This window comes from Monodelphis domestica, chromosome 5, assembly GCF_027887165.1.
Source record: "Monodelphis domestica isolate mMonDom1 chromosome 5, mMonDom1.pri, whole genome shotgun sequence".
In the NCBI taxonomy this organism is placed as follows: Eukaryota; Metazoa; Chordata; class Mammalia; order Didelphimorphia; family Didelphidae; genus Monodelphis; species Monodelphis domestica.
The window spans coordinates 18,824,572-18,838,727 of record NC_077231.1 but is presented as its reverse complement, the minus strand read 5'-3'; the positions used below and the strand labels follow the sequence as shown (position 1 = coordinate 18,838,727).

The 14,156-nt window shown below is 33.9% G+C and overlaps 1 protein-coding gene across 11 annotated transcripts in view; it reads left to right on the top strand.

Annotated features, from left to right (window-relative positions):
• USP15 (ubiquitin specific peptidase 15) overlaps positions 1-12,155 on the top strand; it is a 166,889-nt gene extending 154,734 nt beyond the window's left edge. For 10 of the 11 annotated variants that reach the window (XM_001363289.4, XM_001363206.4, XM_007502824.3 and 7 more), the window contains 11 exons: positions 441-524; positions 631-725; positions 825-1,016; positions 1,611-1,726; positions 2,113-2,388; positions 2,862-2,932; positions 3,318-3,433; positions 4,021-4,170; positions 4,522-4,625; positions 5,963-6,051; positions 10,204-12,155. In XM_001363289.4, coding sequence (XP_001363326.1) covers positions 441-524; positions 631-725; positions 825-1,016; positions 1,611-1,726; positions 2,113-2,388; positions 2,862-2,932; positions 3,318-3,433; positions 4,021-4,170; positions 4,522-4,625; positions 5,963-6,051; positions 10,204-10,389 — 1,479 coding nt within the window. In that variant the 3' untranslated portion in view covers positions 10,390-12,155. Of the gene's footprint in view, positions 1-440; positions 525-630; positions 726-824; positions 1,017-1,610; positions 1,727-2,112; positions 2,389-2,861; positions 2,933-3,301; positions 3,434-4,020; positions 4,171-4,521; positions 4,626-5,962; positions 6,052-10,203 lie in introns of those variants that run through there. The other variant, XM_056797682.1, reaches the window with a different exon arrangement.
• Positions 12,156-14,156: the final 2,001 nt, after the last annotated feature.

Here is a 14,156-nt window from a genome sequence, read left to right as displayed (position 1 = left end):
CTAGTAAAGAACATTTTATTGAGCCATCTTTTGTATCACCTGGTTCTATAGTTGAACAAAATTAAGCATTTTTTGAAATGTGTAGGCTGAGGGATAGATCTTTTGTTCTGTGCAGAGTTGTTGAATGAATTATGAATGTTATTGTCATTAACTCATGAATTAGCTGACCTAGTTGTACACAGAGATGTATAAATAAGTCTTATTATGGGACAAATCACATTTTTGTAGGAGACTGGAGAGTAAAGAAATAAAAAGAATTAAAGTCAACAAATAACTCAAATCTTTAAAGTAATGCAAATTACCATCAACCTACCCCTTAAGAGGTTTGTTAAGAGTTTGATGGAAGTGATAGTATACAAAGAAAGTCTTCTCACCTAAATCAATTATATTCTTCAAAAATTGCCAAATTGTAACTTTTTTGTTTTTGTTTTTTCACCTAGTACAAAGTAGTTGTTCCCAAAATTGGAAATATACTAGATCTTTGCACAGCTCTATCCACTTTGTCAGGGGTACCAGCTGATAAGGTAAGCTTGTTGGGGGAGTTTTGAGACAAGCACATAGAATCAAATATTTCATTTTTCTGGCATTATGGATTCTAATTTAATTGAAATTTTTCTTATTTCCTTTTAGATGATAGTTACTGATATATACAATCACAGATTTCACAGAATATTTGCTATGGATGAAAATCTTAATAGTATTATGGAACGGGATGATATTTATGTGTAAGTTCACATCATGTGCTGTGCAATAGATTACCTAAGACACATTTTCAAAAGAAATATGCCATACTCATGTTTTTATGGGCACTATTTTTCTTACAGATTTGAAATTACCATCAACAGAACAGAAGATACTGAGCAAGTCATAATTCCTGTTTGTTTAAGAGAAAAGTACAGACACACAGGTTATAGCCACCATAGTGGTTCATCACTCTTTGGCCAACCTTTTCTTATGGCAGTACCTCGAAATAATACTGAAGAAAAACTCTATAATCTTCTATTGTTGAGGATGTGGTAAGTGCCTGCCAATTTACATTATAAAGTAAATGAGAAATCTAAATAAATATATTAGAAAGCATTGACATACAAATGTCAATAGAAAGCATCTGAAAGTACTTTCAGGACATGTGTGGGTAGCTGTTTTTCTTAGAGGATTCAGGAGATAGGCAGCATTTTGAGAGATTCTTCTTTAGACCCCTAAAATTATTTGTGCCCTTCTGTTTACTCTCTTTTACTCCTTTATTTTAACATCTATAGAAATGAAGTCTGAAGGAAATGATTAAGAAATAAAGTAAAATTTAAACTGTTTAAGTCTTAGAATTAAACTTACTTATTAGAAATAAAAGATTATATATATGTGTGTATGTATATATATATATATATATATACATACATATGTGTGTGTATATATATATTGGTCAGTTTTATTTGTGGTACTATGTTTTATAATATAAATTTACCTTTAATTATTTCCCAGGTCTGAATGCTGCCCAACAGATTTTTTTCATTAAAAAGTTACTTGTGACTGACTTGCAATAGACTATTGGGAGAGGGGAGATTAGACATTGTATTATATGCAACTTATGGCTTCCCCTGATTTTATTTTAGCCGATATGTAAAAACATCTACTGAAACTGAAGAAACAGAAGGATCCCTACACTACTGTAAGGACCAAAATATTAATGGGAATGGCCCAAATGGAATACATGAAGAATGTTCCCCAAGTAAGAATTGCCTGCTTAAATTTTAGGAAATGTTTTCCTTCACTGTTTGATCATCAATAAGAATTTGATTCATTTTTTTAAATTGCTAATTATTGTCCTCAGAAATGGCTTTTAGACTGTGGGTTTTAATTCTTTTATTTCCAGTCCCTGGCATAGCAGTTCTTTATAATGAAATAAATGCAGTGAAGGCCAGGAAAAATGAGCAAACACTTTTCAAGTCCCTAGGACTTATTTTTTTAACTAGTGAATTTCCTCAATGAAAAAGCCTTTACTCGAAGTAATTTATTAATTTTCCATTTAGGATTTGAGTAAAGAAAATATATTTTAAGACTTATTTGAATTTTTTTGGTGTTGTTATTGCTGTTTAATTATTGATTCCTCCTTAGGTGAAATGGAAACAGATGAGCCAGATGATGAATCCAGTCAGGATCAAGAACTTCCTTCAGAGAATGAAAACAGTCAATCTGAAGATTCAGTTGGAGGAGACAATGACTCTGAAAATGGATTGTGTACTGAGGAAACTTGCAAAGGTCAACTTCTCATGGGACACAAAAAGAGATTATTTACATTCCAGTTCAACAATTTAGGCAATACTGATATCAACTACATCAAAGATGATACTAGACATATTAGATTTGATGACAGACAGCTTAGATTAGATGGTAAGTTTCTGAATAAAGATGAACATTAAATTTAATTGAAAGCATATTGATTTTTTTGATTCTATAGAATTTATATGCAGAATTTATACTCATTTATCATTTCCTAAAGTAAAAAAAAAAAACAATTTTAACTATAATTGGAGACTTTAATTTTAGAAATAGATAGTATCTACTTAAATCTTTTATTGCAGCTTTATATTGAACTCATGCTGATATGATCCATTTTCAAAATTTGCGAATTCATGAAAATGTCCTTGGAAATAACTCTTAATCTGTGTTGGTTTTCATCTTTTATCTACAGCACCTGGCATAGATCTAATAGGTGCTTAATCAGTAGTTGTTGAAGTAAATGAAACAATTCATCCCCTGGTTACCCAAAAATGTTATAAAAATGATTATTTAAACATTGATGAATTAAAATTAAAATTAAAAATTTTAGGTATTTTAAAAGGAAAATATATTTTTCATCTTAGAAAGATCTTTCCTTGCTTTGGATTGGGATCCTGAATTGAAAAAAAGATATTTTGATGATAATGCAGCTGAGGTAAGTCACTTCATTTATTCATCATTTAGCATCCTAAAGTTAATGATACACATTAATATTAGAATATTGGTGTGTGTTGAATCTGTTTAGCATACGTAGTTTTTTTTAACAGACTTTTTAGAGAAAAACTCAGTAGGAAAGACCAGTAGTTCAAGTATTTGCCCAAAAATAGTCAAAAGTTCATTGAGGCATGTTTATATTGAAAAGACTGTGGTTGAAAGACTACTTTAGAAACTTATTGAAAAAATTTAAGTGCAAATTTGATACTTTCAGAAAAATTCTTCATATTTTAGGAGCTTGTCGTTATTTTTTATAGTAAGGATGGTATCACTAAAATGAGTTTTGTTTCATTTGTTCTCTTAACTCAAGAAATACTTCTCTTTAGGATTTTGAAAAACATGAAAGTGTGGAATATAAACCTCCAAAAAAACCTTTTGTGAAATTAAAAGATTGCATTGAACTGTTTACAACAAAAGAAAAGCTAGGTGCTGAAGACCCTTGGTAAGAGACAATGTTAAAATAATTGTGTCTAATTATTTCCTGTAAGGATTTGTGCTCAGGTATGTCCTTCTTGATCTGGAAAATAAACAGATTTATTAACCCCTTGTTTGATAAAAAGCTAATCAGCAATGATTTAGGGGATAAGTCTATTGAGTGACAACATTTCTCTGAGATGTACATCATTTTAAATATAATTTTGTATGTATGTACATGTATATTATGTGTACGTACAAACAGCAGTTACATTTTCAGATGTATAGTAAATGTTTGGTAAATTGTCAAACTATGAATTAAATTCCAGTTTACAAATTTTATAGCTATTCTAAAATATTTGTCATGCCAAAATTTGTATCAATTTCAGGTAATTCAAATGGCATCCTTTTGATTGTAGTTTGTACTTTTATGTATTTGTATTCATCTCTTTAAATGATTAAAATGTGTTAGGATTTGTAATAAGAGGAAAGAAACACTACTTGCTATTAAAAGTCTAGAATGGACTCTGACTTATTTCAGTTTGTTTACATAATTAGTGTGTATCTTTTGCTACTTTTGTTCATTAACTAAGTTTCCAACTTTCTTTATTTTAGGTACTGTCCAAATTGTAAAGAACATCAGCAAGCTACAAAAAAATTAGATTTATGGTCACTGCCTCCAGTATTGGTGGTCCATCTTAAGCGTTTTTCTTACAGCAGATATATGAGGGATAAGTTGGATACATTAGTTGATTTTCCTATTAAGTAAGTTTGAATTACATTTTGCTAAGTGTTAGGAAATCACTCATTTTTTAGAATGAATGGATTTCTCATTCAAGATAATGTTTTAGTAATAAAAATATGTTGGCATGTAAATCTGAATAGCACTTGGTGATGACAAAAAGAGTGTAATAAGTTTAAATTTTACGTCCTGAGGCAATCTTTACTCTATCCAAGGCCTCCTCGAAGCACTTTTTGGTAGGGAAAGGCCAACAGATAGCAGTTGTTTGGGAGAGAGTAATATCGGTATAAAAGTAAAATGTTATTGACAAAAGAAATCAATATTTATTGGGAATTTAATAATTTATCAGTAACATGAGTTTTTCTTTAAAACAGTGACTTGGATATGTCAGAATTCCTTATTAATCCAAATGCAGGGCCTTGCCGCTACAATTTGATTGCTGTGTCCAACCACTATGGAGGAATGGGAGGAGGGCACTGTAAGTTAACATTTTATATATTATCTGTAGTTTTAACCTATAAATATAAAGATTTTAGTCAGAGATATTAACAGTGATAGGATGTTTGAAGTATGAGTTTGAACTGTTAATTTCTTGGGGATATGAATGTCAGTATAATGAAAGGCAAAACCATTGTCCATTAGCCTAGCCCAGAGATAAAATTTTAAGATCAGAAGCTGGTAATAAAACAACTAACTGAATCCCTGAAACTCCAGCCCCAATTAATCTAGCTGAGCCTTATATTTTTCTGTAGCAAAAGATGGATTTTAAGTCTCATACTGCTTTTACCAAGAGTAGAAGTCTGAAATTGTACCAGAGTTTACATATAATGATTTTTTTTAGCTGTTTTAAGAGCAAATGATTAAGGAGCTGAGTGTTGTTCTCTTAATTCTAATTGTTATTTACCTAACACAAGGAAGACCACGGAGTTATAAACAACAAAAAACATAGCCTTTGTTTTGGGGTATGATTCAGTTCAACAAGCATTTTCTAAGACCCTATTCTCTATTAGACAAATATTCTTAGAGCTGCTGTGGATACAGAGACAAATAAATATCTATCCTTGCCTTTTAAATACTGGCAGCTGTCCCAGAGATGAAGCAGATAAATCAATACAAGATAATTTGAAAAGAAAGACAGCACTAATACCTGTGTGAATCAGAAAGAACTTTGTATAAAATGAGTCTTAGGGAAAAAAGAAAAGCTTGCAGATTTATTCATTTTTCCTTTGGCTCATGAAATGCTAAATTTCTACCAGTGAATTAATTAAGAAAGTACTTAGGTGCCAAACATGGTATGTTTTGTTTTGTTTTGTTTTGTTTTGTTTTGTTTTGTTTTGTTTTTAAGGTTTTCAGGGGGAGAGGGGAGGCAGTGGATAGAGCCAGGCCTGAAGATAAGAGTTTCAAATCTGACCTCAGACACTTCTAGTTGTAAGATCCTGGACAAGTCACTTAATCCCAGTTGCCTAGTCCTTATCCCTTATTTGCCTTGGAACTGATACTCCATATAAATTCTAAGACAGAAGTTAAGGGTTTAAATATTTTTAAAATAATTAATATTTTCTAGAAAATCTTAGGATATATTCTTCAATAAAGTGAAACTTCAAAGTTGATAAAGTAATTTCCTGAGTATGTAACTTGTGGCAGAAGGGATATTAGTCTTATTCAGGTTGTAAAAGAAATGTCTCCTAAGCTACACAAAGGGAATTCCACTGTTTGTGGATTTTATGGTTACACTTCATATATATGGTTTTCATACCTTAACTAGTTTTAAGCAAAATATCAATTACTCACTAAAGGGACCACATTTCACTCTAGATACTGCTTTTGCAAAAAATAAAGATGATGGAAAATGGTACTATTTTGATGACAGTAGTGTCTCAACTGCTTCTGAAGACCAAATTGTGGTAAGTACCTGCTATTGTTGTCTCTAAATCAAAGGAATCTTGTTTTTAGATTGTTGAAATTAAATTTAGAAGTGAATTTCAAAAATGCCTACGAAAAGGGATACAGTGTAGTTCATGTTTCTATAATCATTCTAGTAATTTGGGATTAATAAACATTAATTCTCCTTAATATAAGGAAAAGTAGAGTTGCAAAGCATTTGAGAAAGGATTTATCCTTTAAGCTTAGTGATGGTTCCAGCCTTCCATTGGTGCCCTTCCTCCTATCCTCCTCTGGAATCTTTCTTCATCAATCATCACTTGTTTTATGCTTTCAGTCCTTGCCTCTGCCCACGGACATCTTCATTTCTTTCCACCCCTTCTCTAGTACTCTGGATATTATCTGGTCTTAGAAGTGTGCATTTTCCCTCCATGCAGATCATAATCCATCCATGCCTTGTCTTTGAACTCATAAAGTTACTCCAGAGGGTCTGCCCAGTGTGCTTGGGGCTCTTGTGCTTTCTTGATGTTGAGTAGAGATCAGTCACTCAATAAACATTCATTAAGCCCCTCCTATACATCAGGTACTAGGCTAAGTCCTTTGGTTAAAAAAAAGAGGTAAAAATGACTTGTACATTTTTAAATCAAGTGATAGTTTAAAATAGGAAAACCATTCTTAGGCCACAGGATTTGGCCCTCAGTCAAGTACTGCCCACCCTTTTCCCACAGAAGATACACTATACTTGATTGTGTCTTTATTCACTTTAGTACTTCAAGTTAGTTCATTTTCCCAGGCCTTCATTTTCTCGTGTATAAAGTAAATAGATTAGAGTGAATGGTCTCAAAGATTGCCTCCAGTTCAGAAAAATCTCAAGATCTTTAGAGGTCTGACTTCTTCCCTACCCTAGTGGAGCTACCTTAAAAGTAATTCTTTTTCATCTTTTTTTTTTTGTTATTTTTTGTTTTACATCATCTAAGCCCATCTATTGTAACCAAGAGTAAAAGAGAACAAAATGCTATTTAGGCAAACTAAATAACACATCACCAAATCTGACTCTATATGATGTTCCAGACCCATCTTCTAAAAGAAGAGAAGGAAATAGATTTGTTCATTTCTTTCCTAGAGCCAATATGTTATTCAATTTATTTTTCCATTCATAGGTCCAGATCTAGAGCTGGAAGGGACTCATGGGCAATTTAGCCCAAATTCCTCATTAACAAATGAGACATTGAGACCCAGGGAGATTAAATGACTTGCCAAAAGACTCCCAGGCCTTAAATGCCAGAAGTGAGATTTAAATGTAGGCCCTCTAACTCCGGGGTTAGTATTGTTTCCACTTTACCTACTGCCTCTGTTTATTACATTGTGGCAAATATTGTGTACCTTGTTTTCTTCGTTCTGCTAAATTGGCTTGTCCAGATCTTTTCATGGTTCTTTGGGCTTTTCTCATTCATCACTTCTTATGGTTTAGCATGATTCCTTTACATTCATGTCCAGCAGGATTTTCTTAGCTATGTCCAATTGATAGACCTTTTATCTAGTTCTTTTAAGAAGTGCTGCTAGGACTGTTTTGCCATATCAAAAATTTCTCTGTTTGACTTCCGTGGAGCATATGTGCCTAGCAGTGGAATCACAGGATCAGAGTGTGGATGTTCTCTACACTTTCCCAGACCTGTTTCTGGTGGTTTTCCTGAATTATTGGACCAGTTCAGTTCACAGATCAGGTAGTACCTTAGCAGCCTGCCCTCCTTTCGCCCCCCCACACCAATGACATGCCCTAACTTGGGTCATCTTCCCTGAGTTCCTGAGTGTGAGGTGAAACTCAGAAGGTATTTGGTTTGCTTCTGTGATTAGTCACTTTGGAATCTTTCACAAATAGTTTGGGATTCTTTTTAGAGCTCTGCACATCCACTGACCACTTATTCATGAGAGATGGCTTTTGATGTTAATTCCTGTGTATCTTTAAGCAAAGTTGTTTTTGTTTTTTTACTTTAGTCACTAGCTTCCTCCTCATATTAACTGTATTTGTTTTGTTTTTGCAAAAGTTTTTCAGTTCCATGTAATGGACGTTCTATCCCTCCTGTGGTTAAAAACTGTTAGATTTAAAATAGTTTTGAGTGTTAAATAGTTGTAGATAAGAGAGTGGGAGCCATAAACTGTGATAATTAAAATGTTTGGGAGCAAGGGAAATATATATATCAATTATGACCACTGAAATATGTTTTCTACTGTGTCTTGGTTTTATATAAATATAAGATATTCCCAATTTATGAATATGCCCAAGCCAACTGGGTTTTATAAAGAAATTTTATTTATAATACACTGATTAATCAATAGAAAAAGAGAGAAAGTAAGAAAGGAATAAGAATGAATAAATCAGTCAGTTGGTTTTATCACTCACCCAAGATCTCTCTAGGTAAGGCTTCTCATGCCAACCTCAAGCTCCACCTTCAAGAGAGCCTCCTTTCAAGAAATGTTTCCAGAGAATTCTCCTCCTTCAGAGCCAGCCTTCTCTCCTGGTCCTCCCACAGAGCAACCTCCTCAGTCCTCCTTCAGAGCCACCTCGCTCAGAGCAAAACCTCCCCTCTTCTCTCCTCAGACCCCGCTATCTTTAAGGAAACCATCTAAGTCCCCTCCTCTCAGTTCTCACATCAACCAATCACTGTCGATGTCTCCCCTGTGCCAATGGTGGCTCTAGCTTAACCCAGAACCGCCCAAAGGTCTGTTTCCTTTGCACATGTCTGTTGTAGGTCATATTCTCAAATAATTAAATCTTGATCTATGCTGCAGCCCTTCCTAAATCCTGTTAGACTGAGTAGGGTGGAGATTGTAAGTTCCAAGACCTGGTTCTGTCATTCCAAGTATCTCTATTGTATCAATTCTAAAGTCAATCATGACTCAAAGAACTTCCTGTTCTATGCTTAAGCATAGGTCAAAGCCCTTTCCAATGTTTAGCAAAAGGTTTCTGTCCTAAAGTAGTCTTAGGTAGGGAGGAGAAGGATCCTCCCATGCCAAGAGGGTTTCACATTCCAATAGAGTTCTTACTATCAGTAGGAAATTTTTTCCAAGTATGAAATTTCCCAATGGTGAAATTTCCAACATTCATAAGTCTAAGAAATTTTAAGGTTTACAGAACTTACCCCTTAGCCACAGCTATGAAAAGGCCCTGATTTTATTCTCAACAAGTTGGGCCAAGGGCAGGGGGCAGAATTGTGGCTGATGTTATGACTTTTGAGTGACTTTTCTACTTTGAGTGTATAGTGGCTTATGGTATAAGATGATGATTTAAATCTTAACTTCTGCCAAACTGTTTTCCAGTTTTCCCAGCAGTTCTTCCCAAATAAGTTTTCTTTTCTTTACTTTATTAAATACTACATTATTGAGATTTGTCCCAATATATCATTTTACTTAACTACTTTTTTAAAAGTTACTTATTATTTTGCCATGCTCTAAAAAGTGTCCCCATGGTTAAACATCATCTGGGGTTTTCAGTGAATTTGGTTCTCAGAATGCTTTCATTGTTCATAGGAGGTGAATGCCTTGTGACCTTATTTCAGGTTGATATTTCTTGAGACAGAACAGCACTAAGTACTAGCTTTCCTGACTGTCTTTGTGAAAGCTTAAGTCACCTTCCTTAGAGCTTTGTCTTTCAGTTCCTTCATCTGGATAAACAGAGGCTTGGACCTGGATGATCAGGGTGGGCCTCCTGTAATTCAGTGAATTCTGTCAGGAACTATAGCTTGTTTTAGGAGTTTTTCATCCCTGAATAGAGTCATATATAAATATATATAATAAGTATCTAGTACATATTGTAGATGCTATTTTGGACTAGTTTTGATTTGCCCTTAATTCCATTTACAACATAATTCTGTTATTTTGTCATTTTATGACATAGTGGTGAATCTGAAATCATTTTTATTTATGAAAATGATTCCTCACTCAATTTTTTTTTTATCCCATTACTAGAAAGAAATTATACAATGGTAAGTTTGAGTCCACTGAGTGTTTTTTAAAGAAGTTCAGAGTGCCTCAATTAACTAAATTCCTTTTTTATCCTGTCTGCCTTAAGTCACAAATTGCTCACTTGACTTCATCTTGTTTCTTGACACATATCAGCCACCATCTGAAATTCATTACTCTCTTAACCCTCTGTGTCTGTCTGTTTGCTCCCACAGTCCAAAGCAGCATATGTGCTCTTCTACCAGAGACAGGACACTTTCAGTGGGACTGGCTTTTTCCCCCTTGACCGAGAAACTAAACAAGGTGCTTCAGCTGCCACAGGCATCCCATTAGAAAGTGATGAAGATAGTAATGAGAATGACAATGATCTAGAAAATGAAAACTGTATGCACACTAACTGATGAAAGTCCTAGAAGCCATAAAAGAGACTTTCCTGCCGGTGGTTTCTGTTGAAATAATGAAGTTACCCACCACATGAAAACAGAAGTCTGAGATGGGGAGTTTCGAATAAGAGAATGTAAATCCTTTATCAGATTTTAACTTGTGCAGTACTTGAAGTGAAACACAATGAAAACTTTAACAGAAATTGTCTCTTAATACATTTACAGTCTTGTATTTACAAGCTTAAATATATATAGGAAATCACAAATAAACCCCTTTTAAGTTTGCTGCTGTTTTGATGAATTATGTTTCTTTAATTGTTTTGGATGTGAGTTAACTGATGACAAATGTTAAATTTGTGGATGTTGGTCATTTAATTTACTCTAATAATACTGCAAGAAAGCAATGACTAAACCTAGAATAAACTACTTATTCATGTGTATGAGGCAACCATTCATACTACTCTAATATTTAACTGCACTAGTAAATGCAGCTTAAATACTGCAGTAGTATCTTGGGAAACCAAATTTTCAAGACTTTTCCCTAATAATCAAGCTGGCCTATAAAGAAAAACTGAATCATGATGGCAGAAATCAGCTCCAAGAGGTTATTTCTCTTTGTGGTCTCACTAAATCTCAAGAATGTTTATGTTCATCTAACTGCTGCTGTGGAGCAGGCTCTAGATTTCTCACAGTGGATGAAGTCATTTTTCAGTTAAATATTCCATATTGCTGTTGGATCTATTACTTAGACATTAAAATCCTTCACGTGCTTATAAGAAATGCATAACTTTAATCTGGTGTCAGTCCAAAGTTTAAATTTGTGCTGCTCATTTTTATCTCCCCCCTTTTTTCATAGTTTGGTAACGTTCAGCTCTCCCAGTTACTATAAAATAAAGTCAGACTTAATAGTATTCTATATCCATAGTAATAACTGTACATCAAGCTTAGATGAGATTTTGGTTCATATACTTGCCTTTAAATCATTAATGGACAATTGGCTTTAAAGGTAGGTCTGTTAATTTTCTTTGTGTGTTCCTGATGGAATTCACCATAGCCTTACAGCTTTTCTCAGAAGGTAACTTGTCATAAGAGAATTGGCATTTGCATGTTCCAGAGTCAGAAAACCTGTACAGCATATAAAGCATACAAGCCTTGAATTTGACTTAGGTAATTACCACATTCAAGGATTCAGGATGCCAAAAATCTGTGTGAACATTTTAATCATTTTTCATTTGCTGCTTTCCCTTTGATCTAGTTGAAAGAATGTATTGTTGATTGGCATACAATACTGCCTTTAGGAAATCTTTTAAGTGCTGGGACACACTTCACATACCTACCTACAACCTGAGGAATCGCTTTGTGTCCCACTGTTATTGAAGCAAAAAGTATGACGTTCTTCACTTGAACTAATCAAATACAATAGGTTATAAATTGTGTATTGTAAATAAAAGTTCACTCTGTGAGTGCACATTTTGGTAAATTATTTATTTATGTTAGCATTAAAGTTAAAAAGAGGGAAAAAGATGCATTTGACCAGGATAAACGAGGTATGTTGAACATGGCTTTTGCTTTATACCTTGATATTAAAGCTGGTGTTTCATCCTGGTATTTTAAAGCTGCTTTTGGGATTTTTTTTCTTTTGGTTTGTTTTTTTTTTTCTAATGTAAACTAACCTCCTGCATGACAGAGGTTGAAATTTTGTCTGCACTTGAGTTCACTTGAGTTTACATTTGAAATGTGCATGTTTATTTATACAGATTTCAATAAAGCTATTCAAGGCCTTATTCAGTCTTTCATTTCTTACTCTGAACCTTTTGACAAAAGCTTTTATTTTGTAGGTAGGTGGCCTAAAATGCCATTCATTAGTTATTTTATCAAAATCATAGCTTAACTAGTAGAAATGCTTCCACACAAGAATGTATTCTCCCATTAAGGGCATATTGATAAAGGCCAATTTTAACTAAATGTCTCCAGTCTAAACCAGATGTAAAATGGATTAAGCAACATGTCTATTTTTCTGAAAGACAGAAGAAAAATCAAAATTATGTTTTTCTGCACCTAGGTTGTCATTTTTACCTTAAGAATGAGAAATCCACATAGTCCCAGAGATCTAGAACTGAATAGGAATCACCCAATCCAACCCCCCTTATTTACAAATGAAACCTAAGGACCAGAGAATTTTAACTCACTTTCCCAATTTTATACACAAGGATCAACATCGAAAGTAAAACCCATATTCACATTGTCATAAATGGAAGAGCCAGAATTTCAACCTCAGATCTTGTGAGTCCAAGTTCGGCCCTTCTCACTATATTCCAATATGTTATAATTAACTTAATATGTTTTAAATGGTTACTATAGGGATAGGGATTTAACCTGTGGTTTCATTCATATAGAAATTTAGGAATTCTCCACACTTTCCTTGCAGTTCTGAGTCTTAGAAGAGCTGGAGCCCTGGAATATTAAGTGACTCGTCCAAGGTCATACAGCTCTTGTGGCAGAGCAGGAACGTGAACTTTGGGCCTTCCTGACTGAGGCCATTGTTGTATCCACACAAAACCATGCTGCCTTTCAATTCTGTACCTCACTAAGAGGCTACATTGGTTAGTATTAGTAGAAGATTATATTAGATCTGATTGTTTGGTCAGTAATTACATCTCACATTTATGCAGTGCTTCAAAATTTATATTTATGTGATATTTTAAATTTTACAATATGGTTTGGAAATTTAAACAATCTTTTTAGTGTCATGTAATGGATAGAAAGCCAGCCCCAATGCCAAGGCAGACCTTCATTCAAGTCCCGTTTCTGATCCATTCTGGCTCCCATGTAACTCTGAGCACTTTGCTCAAACTCTAGTCAAAGATTATAAGTTACAAAAAAGATGCCAGCCTGCACAGGTGAAGGGAATTTCTTCCTCCAAGAGTTCGGTCTACTAATGAAATCACGGTTACTCTTGTCTAGTTCCAATCTGTCCTTATCCTTTAGCTAACAAAAGGGAAACTAAAGCTATGCCAAAAAAAAGTGTAAGTACTACCTCTAATTTTTAAAGTATCTTGGTCAAAATTTTTTTTATTTATATCAAGTGTCATATTTTCCCCTCTCTTTAGATTCCATCCCTTCCCCCAGCATAAGATCTGTGTTTTTTTCCAAATCTGCAAATGAAGTGATGCCCACAAAAGACTCCAGGTTCCTTATTCTTCTGTTGTAATTTAGAGCATCAGAATCTTCTCTATAAAGATCTCATTGTCTAACATTTTATTTCATGTTGCTTGTACAAATCATGATTTATTTGCAACCCTATATTTTACATCCGTCTTTACTGGCACCTAAATGCAAAATCATTGATTTATGACAATGACTAAGTGAGTGCCCAGGCCAGATGGAAATCAAGGCTTGCTTCTTTTTACCCAATATTTATACACCATCCCTTTATTGAAAGAGGTGAGCCTTAGAAAAAACAAGCCAATGAATAAGAGGACTTAAGAGGCATACTTTAGTTATTCAGAGGGGGAACCTACCCCTTCCAGTTTCATCTCTTGAATAAAATTTGAAGAAGTCTTGGGTGATCTTGTTAATGGGATTCATTGTCTAGAATCTCAGATAAGAAGAAAAGTGAAGAAAGACATTTATTTCTTGAGCCACAAAAATTTTTTTCAGATTAAGAGAGAAGGATTTTGCTGTTGTTTTTTATTTACATTTTTTGTCATTATTAGGATTTATATGGAAATTAAACCTGTGATTTCACTGGTATCTGGAACTCCTAAGTAGGGAGAATTCCTTCT